Source organism: Pezoporus occidentalis, unplaced genomic scaffold (assembly GCF_034315485.1).
Source record: "Pezoporus occidentalis ecotype Australia unplaced genomic scaffold, CSIRO_AGI_Poc_V1 ctg406, whole genome shotgun sequence".
Taxonomy (NCBI): Eukaryota; Metazoa; Chordata; class Aves; order Psittaciformes; family Psittacidae; genus Pezoporus; species Pezoporus occidentalis.
In genome coordinates this window covers 142,701-162,361 of record NW_026915732.1, presented here as the reverse complement: position 1 = coordinate 162,361, position 19,661 = coordinate 142,701, and the positions used below count along the sequence as shown (strand labels likewise).

Here is a 19,661-nt window from a genome sequence, read left to right as displayed (position 1 = left end):
CCCAACCAAAACACAGGGAAAATCAGCAAATGAAGAGCTTGAGGCGGTGGAGAGGTCCTTGGGTCCCAGAGAGGGGCTTCCCTGCAACATTCCTCCTGTTTGCTTCTTTTCCTTCTCTTTTTCCTCCTTTAATTCTCCTTTGGAGTCAATGCTCAGGCCCCACACCGGGCTGCGTGTGAGGACACCTTCGAGAGGTGCAGCCATCGCAGGGAGCACGGCAAAGACCTGGGTCCATGCAGGGTTTGTCCTGATCCCTGGGGAGGGAAGGGGAGGGGGGGGGTTTCCCACTCGTGTCCATGCTTCCAGCTGCAGCCCAATGCATTGTCCACAACCCTGCGGCGGCTCCGCTGCCATCCACGCCGTCCCTCCTTCCTCGGTCCGTCCTGCCGGTTATCCCAGTTGCTTAATGCCATAAACATGAAGTTCACAAATGGAATTATTATTAATAATATTTAGTTTAAGGGCTTTAATACAATAACAGAATTTTAAGTGTTAAGGGGGGGGGGGGGGGCTGCGTTCATCCTGGCCGGGGGGGGGACGGGACGGGGGCTAAGTGGCCGCGTCCCTCTGCTGTGACCTGACCATCTGAAAGATGTTCTGAAAGAGAAGGAAAAGGAGAAGGACATTAAGGAGTGTGGGGAAAACGGGATGGGGGCACCCAATGCAATGGGGGTGTTGGGGGGGGGGGGGGGGTGTCACGGCTCTGCATGGCCCCAGCACCGATGTGATGCTCACCCAGTGCATCCCGAGCTCTAATTCCCCACTGCCTCATCCTGAGCTCCCAGCCCATCACTGGGGGGGCAGGAAAGGAGAGGATCTGCCCTTCCCTGTGCCCAGGGCTCCACTGGGACAAGGCAGGTCTAAGAGGAGCAGAGGGGATGTAGATGCTCGTTCCTCAATGGGGATTTGCTGTGGCACTGACTGAGGGGCAGGGGTTGGCAAGGGGGGTCCAGGGGAGCCCCCCCTCCACCAAAGCCAAGCTGGGATGATTCCACTGCCCTTCCTCTTGGGAAGCCCCGGAGCTGGGGGGGGTCAGGGGGATCCAGCAGCAGATCCCAGCTCCTCCAAAGGCTGCCCCACAGGAAAGTGGCTCAGCCTGAGCCTAAAGGAGGCCAGGAAAGAGGCCAGGAGCCGCGCTGGGAATCAGCTGGATCCCCCCAGCAAGCCCCATTCCCTCCCGGCTCCACGAGCATCCCCCCTCCGGAGAATAACCCAGATTCCACTCGCAAGAGCCAAGCAAAAGGAGGACGGAGCCGGGCCGGGGGGCACTGGTGCCTGCCCCCCCCCCCCCCCCCCACCTCCATGGCACAGCTTCACCAGCATCCCCAACCAGAGCCTGTTCCCTGCAGGAAGCCAGCGCCAGCCCCAAGGGGACCACGAGGATCCCCCCCTGAGCTGGGGGTTCTTTCTCAGCCATCGCTATGAGCAGCATCTGCGGCTTGGGAGGTGAGGCAGCAGCTCACAGAGCACTAAACAGACCTGAAACGCAGCTGCCAGAGTCCATCAGTCTCTTTATTTTACGCTGGGGAGAGGAAATTACCAAGTGACAGGGCAGAAATAGCCCTGACCTGGAAAGAACCTGGGAAGAGCGGCTGGAAACAGCACTGGGGGGGGGCCTCACAGTGCCCCCAGGGCAGGTCTGGGGGGTGGAAGCTGTGTTGGTGACCCAGAGCAGAGCCCTGGGGCCACCTCCAGGAGCTGCAGCGAGAGGAAGCTCTCGGATGTGTGTAAACTGAACGGGAGAAAGAAATCTATTTCCTTGTCGGGGAAGCGATGGGATGGCGGAGGAGGGAGGAACAACTGCGTTCAGGGGGAAGGAAAAGCAATTCCCCTGGTTTCCTGCTCCAGATCCCCCTTCCTGGGGCACGGTGGGGAGCAGCAGAGCCCCAGCCCCAGCCCAGAGGCTCACCCCGAGGACACTGGGGAGCAGCAGCGCTCTGTAAGAGCTCCCTGCTCCTGCAGTGAACCCCTCTCAGCATCCCCAGGCTCTGTAGAGGCGACACCAAACCCGTGCAGGGTGACACAGAGCAGGGGCAGGGCTGCACACAAAAGCTGCCCCCCCAACCTTCCCCGAGCAGGGATGTGGGGCTCACCCCATGGCAGCCACAGTGCCTGCAGCTTTCTGCTCTGGGGAGCACCACAGCCCCTCCAGCCATGGCCCAAGTTCAACCTGAAGCTGGAGCAGGGCACTCGGGCAGCCCATGGAGGGGCTGGGAGCCCCAGGGCACCACGACATGTGCGAGCTGCAGGACAAGAGGCTGGTGTCTGGCAAGCCCCTAAAGATCCTTGCCCCACGGCTGGGGAACAAGAACAAAGCCAGAGCCACCAGGATCGAGGCCCTGGTCCTTGAACAGAAGCACAGAGCCAAAGTGTTTGTCCCTTCCCTCCCCTCCACCATCCACTGCAGGCCAGTGCTGGGCACCCAAAGGTGGGCAGAGCCCAGCAGATGGGAGAGATGCGACCAGGTCAGGAAAGAGGTCTGTAAGCTCAGAGCCATGTCCCTGCCATGACAAGCAGCACCTGCGGGTCCCCTCCAAGGAGGAGCCCCTATGGGAGGACACTAAGAGGAGCTGGGTCCTGTCCACATCTACACTAAGAGGAGCTGGGGCAGAGAAGAGGATCACTACATCTGCAGAGAGCGGCCAGACTGGCTCAGAGAGCAGAGGTGCTGTTTGCTTTCAGCCCAATTACCTTGCTGCACATATTGTCTTTACTGCAGTTCCTGTTATCCTTGTCTGCTGCCTCCTCCTCCACCTTGACAGGGAGAAATAAAACGGGGATAAATGAAAAAGCAGAGCTGGGGGGGTGTGGGGGGGACACACCGGGAGGAGACGGGGCAGCCGGTGCTGGCAACAAGAACAGGGGTGGGAGGCCAACAAGAGAGCAGAGGCTGGAAGTGGGTGGGTTCTGGGAGCAGGTTTGATGGGAGGAGGCTGAGCAAGGCACCTCAGGCTGGGATTGGGATCCTCGCTGCTCCTCCCAGCAGCTTTGTGCTGGAGGCTCTCACAACCCTTCCTGAATAATTCAGCAACCTGCAGAGTCCCTCTGGAGGAGACGTTTTGCCATGGATGCTCAGGAGCCAGAGCCTGGGAGCTGCCACCCTGGGCAATCACAGCTCCATGAGGCTCCCAGCACCGGGAAGCACCCTCCACCTACAGAGCCCTGGCCTTTGAGAGCAGCCAGGTACCCCCGAGACCTGGAGCACTGCTCCAAGCTCCCTGGAAAGCACTGGTAAGGACCAGACAGAAACGCTTGCATCAAAAAGCCTCCTGTAAAAGATGAAGCCGTTCCCTTGCAGTGACGGGTTCTTACCTCCTTCCTCCACTTCAGCTCGCAGAAAACCCGTTCGAAGCACTCGTGCATGTAGTTGAACTGCAAAGGGAAAACGGGAACGGCTCAGAGCGGGAGCGGCTACGGGCTCCTCCTGGTGGCCACCGGCCCCAGGGCTGGAGCACAGCAGCTCCTACGGCTTCCAACGCGGGGTGAGGGGAGAAACAAGCAGGCTCTGGGCTTCAGCTCTGCAAAGCACAGGGGTACTCACATAGGGGGTGAAGATTTTAACCCATCGGGGTTTCTTCTCTCCTCGTGCGTACTCAAAGCAAAAGGCCATTCCCTCCTCGTCCGTGTCCCACCGCTGCATCTCGTCCCATTCGAATGCTATTACCTGGTTCTGAAGGAAGATGAAGCCAGGTGAGGCCAGAGCCCTCTCGGGAAGGGGAGGTGTAGGGCAGATGGGGCAGTGGCTGCCCCGTGCAGCCTTGCAGGAGCTGAGGGAGCAGCTGTGGGAGTGCCTGCTGGCACCCAGAGAGCAGCCAAACCAACCCCTGCTCTCAGACCCACTGCCAGGACCCCTCCGGAGGCTGCTCAGCACCAGAGCCCCGGGGACACGGTGCTGGTGGCAGCAAACCCTCACCTCCAGCTGCCCCTCCTCGGTGCAGGCGTGGAGTTTAAAGTGCTTGATGCTGATGGCTGTGATGACGTGGCCCTTCCGCCGGGAGTCACAGGAGCAGTGGGGGAAGATGATCTCGTTGTAGCCCTCACACGTCCTTAACATGTTTAAATACTGCAGAGGGAAAGAGCAGGTGGTAGAGCCCGAGCCCTGCACCCTCCTTGATCCTCACCTCGGGAATCCCTGGCTTTGCCCCAGCCCAGGGAGGATGCATCCCCTCCATGGGAAGAGGGGGGTGTGTGTGTGTGTATGATGGGACAAACCCATTCCAAAGATTCACATCCATCTTTGGTCATGAGAAAGCTACTGGGATGAGCAGAGACCAAAGAGCCACGAGACAAGCCACAGGAAGAAGCATCTATTTACTGATCCTTCTCGTTAGTTAATAATTCATTGTCTGGGCTCAGCATTGCAGGTGACCCCTTCCAGGGCCCACCCCAGGCCAGGCTCCCAGCAGGGACGGGCTCTGAGGAAGGATTCAACCCAAGAGCAGCCAGGCTGGGGCAGGGGATCCCTCTCGGAGAGCACAGGCGGGTGCAGCGAGTCAGGGAAAGTTCATTTGGTAGCAGCAGCCCTGAGCAACCCAGGAAGTTATTTACAAGGCAGATTCTTGGGCTGTTTGATCTCGGAGCCAAGCCTGCCTGGCAGAGGAGCTCACGGCAGCTCAAGCCAGGCAGGCTCCCCACAGCCCCCGTGGGCTTTGCTGGGCAGTGCTAAGAGGCAGAACCCCCCCTGACCAGTCGGTGAGCTCTGACACAGGGTTTGCCACCTGGGAGGAATTCTGCTAGGCAAAGAATAAAGAAACTAAAGCACCAAAGGGGCAGCAACTTGTGCTCAAAGTGGGCTGGCACCCATTGCCCCTCGGCCACCCAGCACCTCAGAGCCAGTCTGATGCAGAAAGAGACCTTTAGCTCTCAACTGCAGTCCCTGCAGGGTGAAGGATTGCCACAGCGTGCTCAGCACCTCGTCCTTCGACAGACAACCCACGAGGTTTTCTCGCTGCCTCTTTTGGAGCCGAGTCAATGGGGGATCTTGCCAAGGACAAGCTGCTGCTCAAACGTGCCAGGCACAAGGGGTGGGTTTGGTTCATGCAGCCACCGACCCTCGGGCAGGTCCCAGCCCTCTCCTGGCATTCCCAGCTGCGCTCGCTGCCAGCACCTCCTGTGCTGGGCCCACACCCCCAGCTCTCCCAGCTCCTGCTTTCCAGGAAAGGCTGTGTGCATAGCATGGGTGGGAATGGACCTTGAAGCTCCTCCAGCTCCAACCCCTGCCATGGGCAAGGACACCTTCCACTAGAGCAGCTTGCTCCAAGCCCCTGTGTCCAACCTGGCCTTGAACACTGCCAGGGATGGGGCAGCCACAGCTTCTCGGGGCACCCTGTGCCAGCACCTCCATTCCAGACAGAGCATCGCCAGCAGGAAGGAAAGCAAACAGGACAGGTAGGACAACTCACCAGGACCATCTTTCTCTGCTCACACAGCTTCTGTAACTGGTAGGACTTCTCTGCTTTGATGTAGCCTCTCTTGACATCATCAACAGCCTAACCAGAAGAAGGGAAAGGAAACCCCGGAGGTCAGGCTCCTGAGTCACACCACTTTGCTTTCCCTGGCTGGCCCTGAGGCTGCTCTGAACCCAAATCCACAGCCCCAGAAGGTGACCAATATCCCTGGAGAGGCAGACGGATGGAGAGGCTCACAGAGGTGGTTCTTTGCATCACTGACTCCTGCCATGAGCCTCTGCCTGCCCTGAGGAGCACAGAGATGCTTAAGCATCTGGGCAGGCTTCGGAAGAATGTCCCCTGGCACCAGAGGATGGGTCTGGAAACGGTGGTACCTGGAATCCTGGGTCTGCCTTCAGGCATAGGCAAGGATAGGCTGGTACAACCCTGCCACTCCAGCTGGCTCCAGCAGAGCAGAGCTCGCTTCTCCCCACTGTGCTGCTGGAGCCTTGGCATGCAAAACGGGCTTTTCCTTCAGGCTGGAGCAGGTACACAGCCACTTCCCTTCGCTCCTCAGCTGCACACCCCAGCAAGGGCTCCTGCCCCTGGCACAAAGCAGCCTGTACAGCTGCCAGCCAGCCAAGAGCCAGCCTAGGAGATCCAAGAATTTGACAGCTTCTATTTTTATTTCACTTTGTACCAGGGGTTGGTACAGGCTCAGCTCAGACAGCGCTGGGACAACGGGTTTGGTGGCGGAGACAGAGCAGGGTTCATCTTACTGAATCCTTTAGCTCTGGGAAGGCAACTTCTCCCAGTGAGAGCAGCAGAGTCCTGCCTCCCATGTAGCTCTGGCATGGCCACAAGCTCACCACAGCACTGCCAAGTCACCCAGCCATGGACTTCTACTCCCTGGCAGGCCTGGCTCTCCATGTCACACTCTGTGCCCAGCACACCAAAGGACAGTGGTGCCTGGAGTAGTCCTGAGAGTTGGCCACTCGTGGTGCCTTAACTCCAGTTAAAAACCAGTAGACTTGGCAGCGTTGTGTTACTGGGTGGACTCGATGACCTTAAGGGTGTTTTCCAACCTAAATATTCCTACGATCCTAAGGAGAGCTCCTCACCTGATGGAAGAAGTAGGTGACGGCCAGGTCGTTGTCGTTGAGGAGAACCTCCTCCTCTGTAGTGAAGAGCCATTTCCGGATGGTCAGGCACGTCCCCGGCACCGCCGAGGTGTAGTTCTGCACGTAGAGTTTGTGGGGGAATTCGTTGGGTGCCAGTTTGCGCACTGGAAAAAGCACAGGACAGGTTAAGTGCGCTGCCGGCATCACCGGCTGCGGCTGCAGCCAGATGGGAGCGGGAGCCAGCTCTGCCCCAAGGCTCTTTCTTCCCTGCCCTCATCAAACCCAGCTTTGCCCCAACGCCCACTTCCACAGCAGCAGACTCTGAGCCCCACCGGTCCCCTGCAGTCGCCTCTGTTGCGTGAGGCTGAGCTCCTCTGCCTGCTGAGATTGCAGTGCGGCTCTGGAGCATCAGCACAACAGCCCAGCTCCATCCCTGCGGTGCACAGGGAGGTCCTGCCTTAAGGCTGAGCATCACAGTGGCCCTGGACCTATGCACTGGCCTCGCAGTGTGAGGGACTGGAGAAGGTCCCACCCTGGACAAACGCTGCTGCATTGCTGAGCCAAGCTGCAGGCCCTGTTCGAACACTGACTGTGTTCAAACCTGCATTACCCAACTGTGATGGACAAGAGGTGAGTGCCAGTGCACCACCTTCACCAGGCAGGGACATGGCCACTATCTTACTGCAGATGGAGCTTATGGTTTCCTGTGAGTGCAGCCAGACAGGAATAAACGTGGATGTTCACAGCAAGTGTCCACAAAGCACAAGCCATAAAGGTGAACCTGAGTTCCCCCTTGCAGGGATGAGCAGTTCATAGCTCCAGTTGGAGGCTGGCACTGTAAAAGCTTCCTCAGGGACTGTGCCAGGTATTCCCACTCCAGGCTCCCCAACAGCCCTGCCTGGCCTCCACAACAAAACCCAAAGCATGTTGAGCCTTCAGCCCTGGACTTCTCTCCCCATGCCCGTGCCCTGCTCTGACACACCAGCACCCCGTGACCCTCACCGAGTGACGCAGACCCAGTGGCAGCTCTGTGATGCCAATGGCTTTGCAGGAGGCTGGTGAGCTCGGCTGCCCTGGGGTCAGCCTCTGCATGCAAACCCAGCCTGTTCTGCAGGATGAGTCAGTTGAGGAGGGCTTTAAGGAGCTAAAAATTGCCCTGGCTCTTCAGCCAGAACCTTGTGAGCGTGAGGAACAGCCCCAGAAATCTCTTCCTACAAGGCACAGTTTGCTGTAACAACAGGATGAGTTTGAGGCACACAGAGATGACAAGCCAGAAGTGAAGTTACCCAGCTGGGAATGAGAAATGCACTTGGCTTAAAACCCAGCACAGGGGAAAAAGAATTAGACACAAACCAACCACTACACCCATTCTGTGGTGTGACCACGACGTCCTGGCCTCTCTACAGCTTCAGTGAATGCAAGTGGGTGAAACCAGAGGCTGCTGTGGCCAGGAATCTGAACAGCAGCCAGAAGACCCCAGCATGTGCTGGGCTGAGGGATGGCAATTACTTCAGTGCCAAAATGATCGCCTGGAATCCCACAGCCAAGCCTCAAATACCATCAGGATTTAAGCACGGAAGGAGAGATGAGCAGCTGAGATCAGGACTCCTGGTTGTGTGAGTAGAGGTAAGACCTAACAGAGTGCTGGCACTGCAGAGCTTTCTCCTCAGTGGCTCGTCAGCACCGCGGGGATTAGAAGACTCACCAAAGGAGTGATTGATCACTTCAAACAAGGCAAAGTAGTTTGCAGTAATACTGTCCATCCCAACCTTGGCAGCCACAGCCTGCAGGGCAAAGGGGCAGGAAAACAGAGTGAGCAAAAGAGGAGCCTGCTCCAGGGCAAAGTCAGCTTCATACATGTTATTCCCAAGTATTCCCCAACCCAAGGCATTAGTGCAGTGCTGACTGAAGTCAGCTCTCCTTCGTTTTCCACTTAAAGTACTGGGCTCCAGCTGCCTGCAAACCCATAACGTGGCACTGCCCTTAACCTCCAACTTGCTGTCCTGCCACAGAGACCCATGTGTTGCTGACACACTCCAGCAGTGCTCAGAGCCACCCACCAGCTCTGAGATCCTATCAGTGAAAACTAACTCAGTGCTGGCTCTGTCCTTGCAGCTGAGCTGCCAGTGGAAACACTGCTTCAGCACGGCCTAAGGTGAGAGTTTTCCACCGTCCCCATCCTCCCTGTACAGCAAAGCAGCATCACTTGTGCCCAGTGGCACTGGAGAGGAACAGAGAGAAGCAGGCAGGTGCCCAGTTAATGTCTGAGTTGTTTGCCTTCATTGGGAGATCAACACAAGGGGTTTACCTGGTACACCTGGTCTGTCGTGCTGTTCTTCTTGACTCGTACTGTCACGGCTGTGATGTCTGGTAACGCCACCCGGAGCTCCACATCCGAGACACCGTTGTAGTTCTGAGGGAGGGAGAAACCAGCATCACCCCCCCTGAGCTCTACAGACCATTGACTGCCTCAAGTCGGCTCATTAAAATCCAACCCCCAGCTGCTCTGCTGGAATCCCATTGCAGCCTGCACCAGAGGAATTGTGACAGAAGGAAGAGGTGAGCTCTGCTCCGATCGGGAAGCTGAGCAAACTGCTCCAGACCATGATGGGCTCGAGTTTTCCATGCAGGGGACATGGCAGCTCCATGCACCCCGGAATGCTTGGAAAGAGAGCAAGAGCTGAAGGGCAAACAGCAACTCACTGCTGCTGCCTGCAAGTCACACAAGCTGTGCTCAGAGTGCCTGTTGCTTCTGGACAAAGGCTGATGAATGCCAACAGCTCCTGAATGTGAAGCTCCCTGGGCTGCCACCAGCAGGAGACCAGCAGGGAAGTCACCAAATGCAGGTTGGTTTTGCAGGGTCTCCCCTTGCAAAAGCCAGGACATGCACAAAGGCCATGGGGCTGCCTCTATCCAGCTTCCCCAAGCGCTCTCAGCCTCTGCAACAGAGAAGGTGAAGGCAGAGCTTTGGTGCCTCCATCCCTACCTCGTCCGACTCCGACAGGAACTCCTGCATGATGTCGCTCTCCCCAATGACACGTATGGAACACACTGCAAGACAGAGAGCACAGGTCAGTGGGGAGCCACGGGGATGGGGGACCTTCCCCGGCCAGCACTGACCCAAAGGTGACGTGGAAACAACAACAGTGTGATGCAAGGCTGGTATCTCCAGCCCCAAAAACCTTCTCAGAACAGAACGCTGTGTGCTGGTGGTGGAGGGCACTGCACAGGTCCTGTTACCCCACGGCTACGCTTCAGGGTAGGGTAACACTTCATCCATGGAATCCAATCCAGCTACAAAGGAGCTTCTTTCCCTCCCGGGTGAAGAAGGGTCCAGGACCCCCATGGCAGATCCCCCTGAGGGTTCCTACCTTTCTCCAGGTACTCCTCCAGCCCTCGCCGCCGCGCATCCAGCTGCTGCTCCGACAGGGAGAAGGGCCACTTCCCCGGCAGGCGCGGGAAGGTGAAGTTGGCGAATTCCCGTTTCAGGTTCTGGTGCAGGATGGCGAATTCCCGGTACCGCTTGGAGCAGAGCTGCCGGCCCGCCATGTAAACGTTGTACACCTGCAGGAGGAGAGGAGCTGCCCGCTCGCTGCCCTGTTCCCAGTCCCTTCTCCTCCCTGCCCACCCCACTGAGGGACGCGCAGCTCCCTGGCTCTGGAGAAGACGGACAGAGCCCACCCAGCAGAGGGAAAACCTGGGGTGGCCGTGGGGAGGGCTGTGCTCCTAACAACAAGCAGTTATCTGCGGGATAATGCAGCTCTTGTGGCAGCCTCCTGGCTCTGCCAGTCGCTGCCTGAAGCTCGGGGCCAGCTGGGGCTCTGCTGTCCCTCACCACACGCCTGGTGCTGGCGACACATGGGCACCACACAGCCAGGCTGAGCAAGGAGCCAAGGCGGACCAAGAGGTTAAGGACACCCCACCACGCTGCACGAAGACACAGTGCTGCAGATGAGGGGCTCTGCCCAACCTCTCCAGCCACAGCCATTCCCGATGAGGCAGAACCAACCTCAAGCCTCAAGGATGCACCCGTGCCAGGTACATGCTGACAGCTCCCATTACCCAGGAAGCGCCAGCCTCCCCAGCAGAAGAGGCAGGGGACCCAAAGGAAAAAAGACTCTTCACAGCCATTTCCCCCAACATTCCCTAAAGGGAAAAGTGCTGGAGATGGGAAGCTGTGCTTCAGGACATCTGTTCCCTTTCCTTGTACATCAACCACAGATGTCCCTCACACTTGGTGTAAAACAGGAGACACAAATACAAAAGCTTATACGAACACAACAACAACTTCTTCCTACATAATCTTCACGGGAGATGAGGCTAATCAAAAGCCTCTCAGGGCTTGGTTATCCCTTTGCAGCTGAGAATGAGGGCAGGCAAGCCCCAGCCAGGCAATGTCACCAGCAGGCAGTGTAAGTGAAGGCAAACACAGCACTGCCACCGACTGTCCCTCCCAGCTCCGGGCCACTCCAGCCGAGCTCATACTGACCACAAACTTCTCGCCGTTCTGCTCCACGTGCTTGTAGGTGGGGATGGAGATGGGCACGGCCTGCTTCTCCGTGTAGTCATAGAAGGACTGGCCCAAGGAGTCGTCGCTGGGATCCAGGTTATCCGCCTCGTGGGGAGGCACCGACAGCACCGTCAGGATTAACTCCTTCTCGCCCGCGCGGATCAGGTCCACCACTTGCTTGTGTGTGGCTCCTTCGACGTTCACCCCGTTCCTGTGAGGGGGGAAAGAAGGAAAGCCGTGAGCAAGGGCGAGGTGATGGCAGAGCCTTCCAACCAGCCAGGACCAGCCCAGAGATCCTCAGAGCTGAGGATGCCTCAGAGACAATGCCTCCAGTCTCAACAGCTCCACTTCCACTCTGGTCTGAGCTTCCCTGCTTTCCCCTTCTGATGCCTACAGACCCAGCTCACGGTTCTCTGACAGGTTCACAGTCACCCTTGACTATTTAAAACAAGTTTTGCAGGTGTTACCATTCCTCAGTGGAGGAAGCAGGAAAGCAAGACCCTTCCTCAGCTGAAGGGAGCACAGAGCTGGGGAAGAAAACACTGCAGGAACACCTCCTGACCCTCCACAGCTCCGAAGCCAACAGGGATCTCCCTAAACCCGAACTGAAGATTCCAGGTGAATGAGGATGACAAAGGAGACAGAGAGGCTTTGAGAGCAAAAGGAAGTGATTTCGGGAGCTGGTGCTCCCATCCACCAGGATACAGCATGCAGGCACAGCTACAGGTTGGGCAGAGAAGAGATTCAGAGCAGCCCTGAGAAGGACTTGGGGGTGCTGGTCAATAAGAAACCGAACATGAGCCGGGTTCAGTGTGCACTCGCAGCCCAGAAACCAACCGTGTCCTGGGCTGCATCCAAAGGAGCGTGACCAGCAGGTCATGGAGGTGATCCTGCCCCTCTGCTCTGCTCTCGTGAGACCTCACCTGGAGCATTGTGTGCAGTTCTGGGGTCCTCAACATAAAGAGGACATGGAACTGTTGGAACAAGTCCAGAGGAGGCCACGAGGATGAGCAGGGGCTGGAGCAGCTCCTGTATGGAGACAGGCTGAGGAAGTTGGGGCTGTTCAGCCTGGAGAAGAGAAGCTGCGGGGAGACCTCAGAGCAGCTTCCAGTGTCTGAAGGGGGCCTATAGGGATGCTGGGGAGGGACTCTTCAGTAGGGACTGTAGTGACAGGACAAGGGGTAATGCGTTAAAACTTAAACAGGGGAGGTTTGGATTGGATCTAAGAAGGAAATTCTTTCCTGTGAGGGTGCTGAGGCACTGGAATGGGTTGCCCAGGGAGGTTGTGAATGCTCCATCCCTGGCGGTGCTCAAGGCCAGGTTGGATGAAGCCTTGGGTGCCCTGGTTTAGTGTGAGGGGTCCCTGCCCATGGCAGGGGGTTGGATCTGGATGATCTTCAGGTCCTTTCCAACCCTAACTATTCTATGATGCTATGATTCTAACAGCACACCTGCTCTGGTGCAGCGGGAAGGGGACGCACGCTCACTCCAGTTGTAGGCAAACGGCTCTGAACCAAGTTCAAACCCTCAGGGCTTTGCTCCCACCAGTGGCCAGGACACCTCCGTGGGCCAGTCCTGCCTCAGGAGGGAAGGATGAAGGCAGGCGAGGGCAGTCACTGCCCCACGCTCAGCCTCGGGCCCATCTCCAGGCAGTGGCAGGCAGAGCCCTGTCAGCTGCAGCCCGGGCTCTGGCTGACCCACGCTGCAGGATGTGCTGCCCTGGCTGCGGAAGTCCAGGCTGGGTTTCAGTCACCCAGCCCCAGCCAGGCTGGAGCGAGCTCCTCAGCTGGAACTTCCCATCAGCTAAGACCTCAGACCCTGCAGCTTCCTCCTCTTCCTCTCCTGCACCTTCCTCAGGCCACCCACTGACACAAACCCTGGTGGGGGACAAGGCCAAGACCTCGGGCTCCCAACAATAAGACTGCCATGAGCCACTTCATTCACAAACCCCGGTCACCACAGCAACTCAGTGGGAACCATATCCCACAAGGAAAGGGAACGGGAAGCATCTACACAGGAGCAAGGAACAGCAGGAGAGGTGAGGGGGGGCACTGCTTGTGTGGGATCCGAGAGCCAAATCACCCTCCCCAAGCCAGCAGGGCAATGGGGTACTTTGCTCCTCAAGCTTCTGCCTCCATTTGGAGTTGGAGAAACGACGCAGGCATCACCAACACCCTTCCAGGGGACACACACGCTCCCAGGAGAGCGCTGCTGAGCTGCTGGGTCGCTCTGGACCTCACCGAAAGGAGGTTCAGATACAACAGCAGCAGATGACCGGGTCCAACCCTTCCCTCCAGGAACAAGGTCCCACAGACAGCACCCGGATCTGTGTAGACCAGGAAGCAGAGGAGAACTCTGCAAACTGCTGCAGGATGGAGACCACAACCAGGCACATGCAGCCTCCAGCAAGGCCTGCCAGGCTTCAGCAGCACTTGAAGAGCAGCTTCGAGATCCCTTCTCTTGGCAGTCCATCGCCTAACGTGGAGATGGTTACACCAGGAGCCCAAGGTTCCATCACCTTCCCCTGCAGCCTCCTCCCCTCGGCACTTGGCTTCCTCTTGGCCTCGCTGGGACACGAGCTGCCTGCAGGAGAAGCTCCAAAAGACCCTGCTGGGGGGCAGAGGAGCCTGGAGCCTGCTCAGTGCGATGAGGTTAAAAGCATCTTTGAGATGGGTTCCCAAGACACCCCCAGACCTGCTGCCTCCTCCAGCGCCGTGCAGGGAACGTCTCACCCAGTGTCTGTGCTCGAAGCCCTGGACACCTATGGAGTGCTCTCGGCAGGGACAGGGACTGCTGACAACCACCAGGACACCCCCAGGATGAAGCACGTGCTCCACACAGCAAAATTCCCCATCCTGCCAACGCTAATGAGCAACATCCCCAAGACACAGGGAAGAACATTTCACTTCTCCAATTTGTGCACCAAATGACTCATTTTCTGCAAAGACTTCTTAAAATCTCCCAACTCTCTGTCTGTCAAGAGATGACAAGGAAATTTACTGCAAGAAAGCCTACAATAAGCTTCCTGGAGATTAAGACCATGGCCTGTCTTTGTGCTTGGTTCAAAGGAAAAACACCCTAGAAACTACTGAAGTCATGGTCAAGGCTTTGCTTTTGAGCAGGCTCCTCCAGCCATCCCATGCTACCGGGGCCACCACGGCAAAGCACAGGTTGGAGCCCAGCCTGCAGCCAAGGCAGGACCAGCAAAGGAGGAAGAGACCCAGCAGCAAGGGCAGCCTCGAGGCCAGGTGGTTGTGGGCACAAATCTTCCTCACCCCAAACCCTGCCACAGCCACAGCAGCATCTCCCCATCTCTCATGGGAGAGGCAGGGAAGCAGCCTTCCTCCTTTACAGCAAAGTATACACATCCTGCCCAGTACCATTCCACCTTAAAGAACCCCAGGAAGACACGGGTGTAGCTCCAGCAACCTCTCCTGGTTCTCGGCCAGAGGAAGGGCTCCATCCTCCACCCCCATCTGCACAGAAGCCTCTTGGAACGTTTTTGGGGCGTTTTAAGGTACAGTTTTACATGCATGGCTCTGGCAAACAGCAAGAGAGCTGCTCACCCCATCAATGATCACCGCTGAAAGAAGACAAAGCTTGGTAGCAGCTCCCAGGGTGAAACCCTAAATACTACTGAGGAGCAACCAAGCACTGATTCGGTAGGCAGGAAGCTGTTAGTCCTGCTGAAAAAAGGACACTTCAGAAGCCAAATCTGTACCAAATCCACTCTGGAAACTCAGAAGCAGTTAAATGCAATCAGCTTCTACACCAGCAATAGCAGACATGATCTAGGTCAAGGTCTCTTTGGGTTTTCCTTCCCTGAGCCACTTGAAACCACCAGCAATGGCGAGGGCAAGCCCCGTGCCAGCAGGAAGCTGGACTCGATGCGTAACCTTCCCACCACCACGCAAGCAATGACTTTTCCCTGTTCCTTTTGCAGACCCAGGTTCTCCCCCGGCTCAGTTCATCCAAGTTCCAGCCTGTGACAGGAGCTTTGGTTTCCCACAGAGCTCTGAGGAACATCAGCGAGCCCTCAGTGATGCTGCAGACCACACGCTGCAGACCACTGGCATGAGCCACTGCTCCAGAGATGCCAGGGAAGAGCCTGCAGGGTCTCAGGCTCCAGCTCATCCCAGGCATGCAGTGCAGATGTCCACAAAGCTTCTCCGTGATGTTTCGGTCTGGAGCTGGCATTCTGCAGACACAGGTTTGAATCCCAGTAAAAGGAATCTCTCCTCCTTGTACATCTGTCGCTGCTTCCTCAGACTGGTGGATAAGGAAGGGAAATGGGGATACAAGAAAAGCCACCTCAAAACACGAGGCACCAATGTCCAGCACATCCCCATCAGGAGCCATCTGACCATTTCCTATGGGCACTGGCCCCCGTTTGCTTCATTGCCTTGAGCTGACCAAAGCAGGAGCAGAGACCACAGAAATGGGTTTAAACTCCTCCAGCTTCAGCCACGGCTCCCGTTCCTCGGCACACACAGAATTCCATTGAAACACGCTGCAGAAGTTAAAGCAGGGGAGATAAAAAGGCTCCTGCCTTTATCTAATTGTGGGCTTAATGGAAAACCCAGCGCACAACGGTTCTTCATTTACCCACTGCTGGTATCTCACAAGAAAGAAACGACAGAGCCGCAGTACTTCGCTCGAGCACAGCGAGCACCGTCTCAGAGGTGCCATCAGGAAACCCCAATTCTAATCTAGAGCCTTAACTGCAGCCCTGCTCGTAACGGGGGGAGATGCTGACCCATGGTAAGGCTCCAAAAACGTGTGCAGGGAGGCAAAGAGAGAGCTGGGAAAAGCTGGGAGGGGAGGAATTTGGGAATGCCACCAGGAAGACGGTGTGGTTAAGAGGTGGGAAGAGGAAAGACACCCATCAGCTGGTGATTAGATGGATCCTTCCAGGCTTTTCCAAAGCAGAATCAGCTTTCTCTGTCCCAAGTCAGTACATAAAATGAGACTTTAGACCAAGAGGAGATAAAGAGTTCAATCTCCTGAGGAAAATGCCTTTTCCCAGCCGCTCCCCATGAGGGACAGGGAGAAGCTGCCTCCAGTGCAGTTATTCCACCAGGACTCGTGTGAGGGGTTCAGCCCTTCCCTGCAAGCAGTGGGTGCTGCCACCATTTCAGCCATTTCTCTGGTCCACAAGTGATGAGGACCAACCCCCTGGCTGCCCCCGAGCCACTGGGATGGGAGCAGCGACGCTGAACCCATCCCTCCTGTATCCCTCTTGCTCCGGTGCTCCTGAGCCCAACAGGGCAAACGCAAGGAAGCTTTTCTTCCCTGTCAAGATTAGTTATGATTGTCATTCAGGGTGATAATCAAGAACGAAATTAGCTTTCATTGTGTGTCTCCAATGCCCTCAACACCCACAAACACACTACGAGCTAAGGAGATTAGAGGGCACACCACAGCTGCGCCGCAGAACCAGCCTGTGAAGGGAAGAGGCCTGAGCTGGGCGCAAGGGACGGGCAAGAAGGGTGGCAAGAAGGGACTTTGTGGTAGGCACAGGACTAAATAAACCCTTCAGGCCACCCCTGGAGTGTCCTCTGGGGTGGGATGGGGACTGGGAAGAGGGCTGTGCAGAGGAAAACCATGCTCCCATTACTGCGGCCAGAGGTGTCCGTGTCCTGCAGCACCGCACACGTCCAAAGAGAGCTGGGGAAGAGATGCGGGACGAGAGATCCCATGGGCACATCCCTATGTGCCAACCACCCCATCACCCTGCAGCAGCACCCTCAGGAATTCCATCAAGGAATTGCAACAGAACAATCCCAGCTCTCAGGCTCTTGCTCCAAAAACCTCTCTCCCAGACCAGGCTGCTGGGAGCTGCAACCAAGATCCACCCAACTGCAGCCATCAGCACTCAGACACAGCCCGAGAGCTGCAGAGGAGCTGAGCAGGCACCGGCTCCCCCAAGAGCCCCAAGACCTGCAACCTGGGACCACGGAACCGGGCACGGATGGAGCAGCACGGAGACGGCTGCGCCGGGGCAGCAGCGGCCGCGCCGCCCCCACCATTGTGCGCAGGGTGCATGGTGAGAGGAAGGGAAATCGCGGCTATTTTTGGCTCTCGGTTGATTGTTTTCTGCTCCCAGCTCCCAACGGCGCCGGGATTCACTGGCAGGACCTCACTGGAGCCGGGAAGAAGGAGCGCGCTCGTGGCAGGCACGGGGTCTTCATGCGCCCAAGCGTGGCTGCACCGTGCGGTGGTCCTCAGGCCCATCCGTGCAGCCAGGTTAAGCAAATGCAGGGCTGCTATCGGGAACAGGCTGGAGTCAACCTGACAGCCCGACAAGAGACAATGGGCAAAATGAAAAGCGACTTCTCCCAGGAGATGAGAAGCGGCAGATAAAGCAAGAGGAAATCCCCCATCCTTCCGCCACTGCGGCTCCCTGCGGCACAGGGGGAAGCCAGGGGGGCAGAGAGCAAGCACCCCTCATGCCCAGCATTAACCAGCACTATCCACAGGTATCCTCTTTGTTTGGCCACAGACTGAAGGTCAGGCGCAGCCAAGACACCAGCACCCAAGCCCTGACTCCAGCACCAGCCTCAAACCCCACCTCTGAGCTCAAACCCTGCATAGCAAGTGCTCTTCCAGAGCAGGCATGAGGGAGAACTCCTTGCAGCACATCCCAAGTGCTCCCCTGGCCAAGAACCGCTCTTCTCTCAAGCAGATCCTCCAGATGCAGAACTCACCCCCTGAACGGTTCTCTTCTGCACACAGAGAGCGAAGCGTGAAGCATTTGGGTCACACAGGAGAGCCCCATCCCGGCGCTGACCCCGACGGGGCACGGGCAGCTCTAGGCACAGCCCAGCCAGAACAGAGCCTCGCTGCTGGGCTCAGACACATGCTGCTGTCCTTCACACACTGCAGCCTGCAAAGACTGGCAGCAAAGCATTCCTGCTGCTATGAAAGCCCTGTAATTAATAAGTAATTGAACTTAACCAACTCAGCATGAAGTACAACCACGTAGAGATCAGGAGGCATCCGCAGCTCGGCAGGGGCAGAACCAGCCCCAGGAAGAACCACAGGACGAAGGGGAACATCCTGAGGCCACGGAAGAGATTTAACCAGTGTCACTCCACAAACATGGCTCAAAGCTAAAGGGTTCCGGAGGGGAACAGGAGTTTCAACACAACCAAAGCGTTCCCATGGGAAGATGCTTCCATGACAATTCCCACTGTCCAGGACAGTGCTGGACATCCCAAGGTCCCAGTGACCAAGAGGGATTAATCCCAAGCAGCCGGGTCCATCCGGAGCGTGTTTCCATCCCTGCCGCCAAGCCACCAGCTCCAGCCAGCACCTCCCACAGGGTCCCTTGCCCACCCCAGGAGGGTCTCAGCGCAGGCGGAGGGGGGGTTTGCACCCTCGCACCCCTCTCTGGGAAGGCACCCCCAGCCCAGCACCAGGTTCTGACAGCCACAAGCCCTTCCCTTGTTCTTCGACCCCTTCCTTCCAGCCCTCCCCTTTCCCATCTCCAAACCTGCTTCCCCTCCTTTGCAGGGATCTCTCCTGGGAAGAGCTTTTCTCCAGGAGCTCTGCATCCTCCCCCCCCCCCAGCAAACTTCCCCCATGGCCACCCCATTCCCTGACAGGGAGGCAGAGCCATGGACACGACTCCTCCTGCTCTGCAACCCGGGGGATGCCCCCACAAACAAAGGGGTGGGGAAGCTCTTCCAGGGATGAGGTGGTGACGGGGAGCCCAGATTCACCCGCCAAGAGAGGGGCTGTGACCCTCTGTCCCCCGCAAAGGCGATCCTCTGAGTGCATTGCCCCCCCAGACATGGAGGTGTCCCTCCGACCCCTTAAGGGCTCCCAATGAGAGGAACCTGGCTCAGCCCCCCTATAAAAGCCCCCCTAAGCCCTCAGGGGAAAACAACCACGCCAAGCCCCCCCCCCCCCCCCCAGTGACCCCCAAAGCGCCTGGGCAGAACCTCCGCAGGGCCCCCCCCAAAAAGCCCCTGGTGAGACAGGAACAAACGAGCCCCCCACCACCTGCTGAAGTCCACACCCCCCCATAACACCCCCCCCCCCCCGTTCCAAACCTCGCTCCCCATTACAGCCCCCATTCGGCCCCCTCCAAGCCCGCAGCGAGGCTCAGCCCCCTCAGGCACCCCCCTCCCGACTTCCCCCTTCAACGAAGGGGGCGGCAGCGGAGGCGCGGCCCCCCCGTACTCACACCTCCAGGATGCGGTCCCCCTTGCGCACCCCGGCGCGGTCGGCAGCCCCGCCGCCCAGCACGGCGCTGACATGCTGCAGCGGGGCGTACAGCTCGCCGTTGATGCTCCGCAGCTGCCCGCCCTCGCTCACTTGACCGCGGACGTTGAAGCCGTAGCCGGACTCCGATTTGACGATGCGGACGACGCGGGGACCGCCGGGGCCCACCGGGGCCCCCTCCCCGCCGCTGTCCCGGGGCGGCGCCGCCGAGCGCGGCCGCGCTTCGCCCTCCTCGTCCGCCATCTTGGCGAGCAGCGCCCGGCCGGGCCGTCACGCGACCGCCGCCGCCGCGCCGGCCACCGTACGGCACCGCCCCCTCCCGGCCCGCAGGGGATGACGGGAAGTGTAGTTCAGACCAGCCCCATTGCCGCCTCCCGCGGGGGACGCTGGGAACTGTAGTCCGGCGCGGGGGCT

General features: G+C 58.0%; 1 protein-coding gene across 4 annotated transcripts; it reads right to left on the bottom strand.

Moving 5' to 3' along the window:
- Nucleotides 1-315: 315 nt before the first annotated feature.
- SNX27 (sorting nexin 27) lies at nucleotides 316-19,539 on the bottom strand. 4 transcript variants are annotated; one of them, XM_062633879.1, is made up of 14 exons: nucleotides 19,210-19,539; nucleotides 10,998-11,229; nucleotides 9,880-10,072; nucleotides 9,495-9,559; nucleotides 8,817-8,921; nucleotides 8,214-8,292; nucleotides 6,509-6,672; nucleotides 5,403-5,489; nucleotides 3,914-4,063; nucleotides 3,542-3,670; nucleotides 3,313-3,372; nucleotides 2,947-3,101; nucleotides 2,692-2,754; nucleotides 437-597 (listed from the first exon to the last, which is right to left on the bottom strand). In XM_062633879.1, exons 1-14 carry the CDS (start codon nucleotides 19,488-19,490, stop codon nucleotides 486-488), a joined length of 1,875 nt encoding a protein of 624 aa, XP_062489863.1. In that variant the 5' UTR covers nucleotides 19,491-19,539; the 3' UTR covers nucleotides 437-485. The 4 variants fall into 4 exon arrangements, with proteins under 4 accessions (XP_062489865.1, XP_062489863.1, XP_062489864.1 ...); XM_062633881.1 differs by lacking the exons at nucleotides 437-597; nucleotides 2,947-3,101 and adding an exon at nucleotides 316-402 and having other exon boundaries at nucleotides 19,210-19,538; XM_062633880.1 differs by lacking the exon at nucleotides 2,947-3,101 and having other exon boundaries at nucleotides 19,210-19,538.
- Nucleotides 19,540-19,661: the final 122 nt, after the last annotated feature.

Excerpts from the sequence above, each read along its gene's own strand:
- SNX27 (XM_062633879.1), bottom strand. The coding sequence starts at position 19,490 with ATGGCGGACGAGGAGGGCGAAGCGCGGCCGCGCTCGGCGGCGCCGCCC. Across the intron at positions 6,673-8,213 it reads AGTGATCAATCACTCCTTTG|TGCGCAAACTGGCACCCAAC; the intron begins GTGAGTCTTCTA and ends TGCTTTTTCCAG. Across the intron at positions 3,102-3,312 it reads AGCTGAAGTGGAGGAAGGAG|GGTGGCAGCTCCCAGGCTCT; the intron begins GTAAGAACCCGT and ends GTGATTGCCCAG.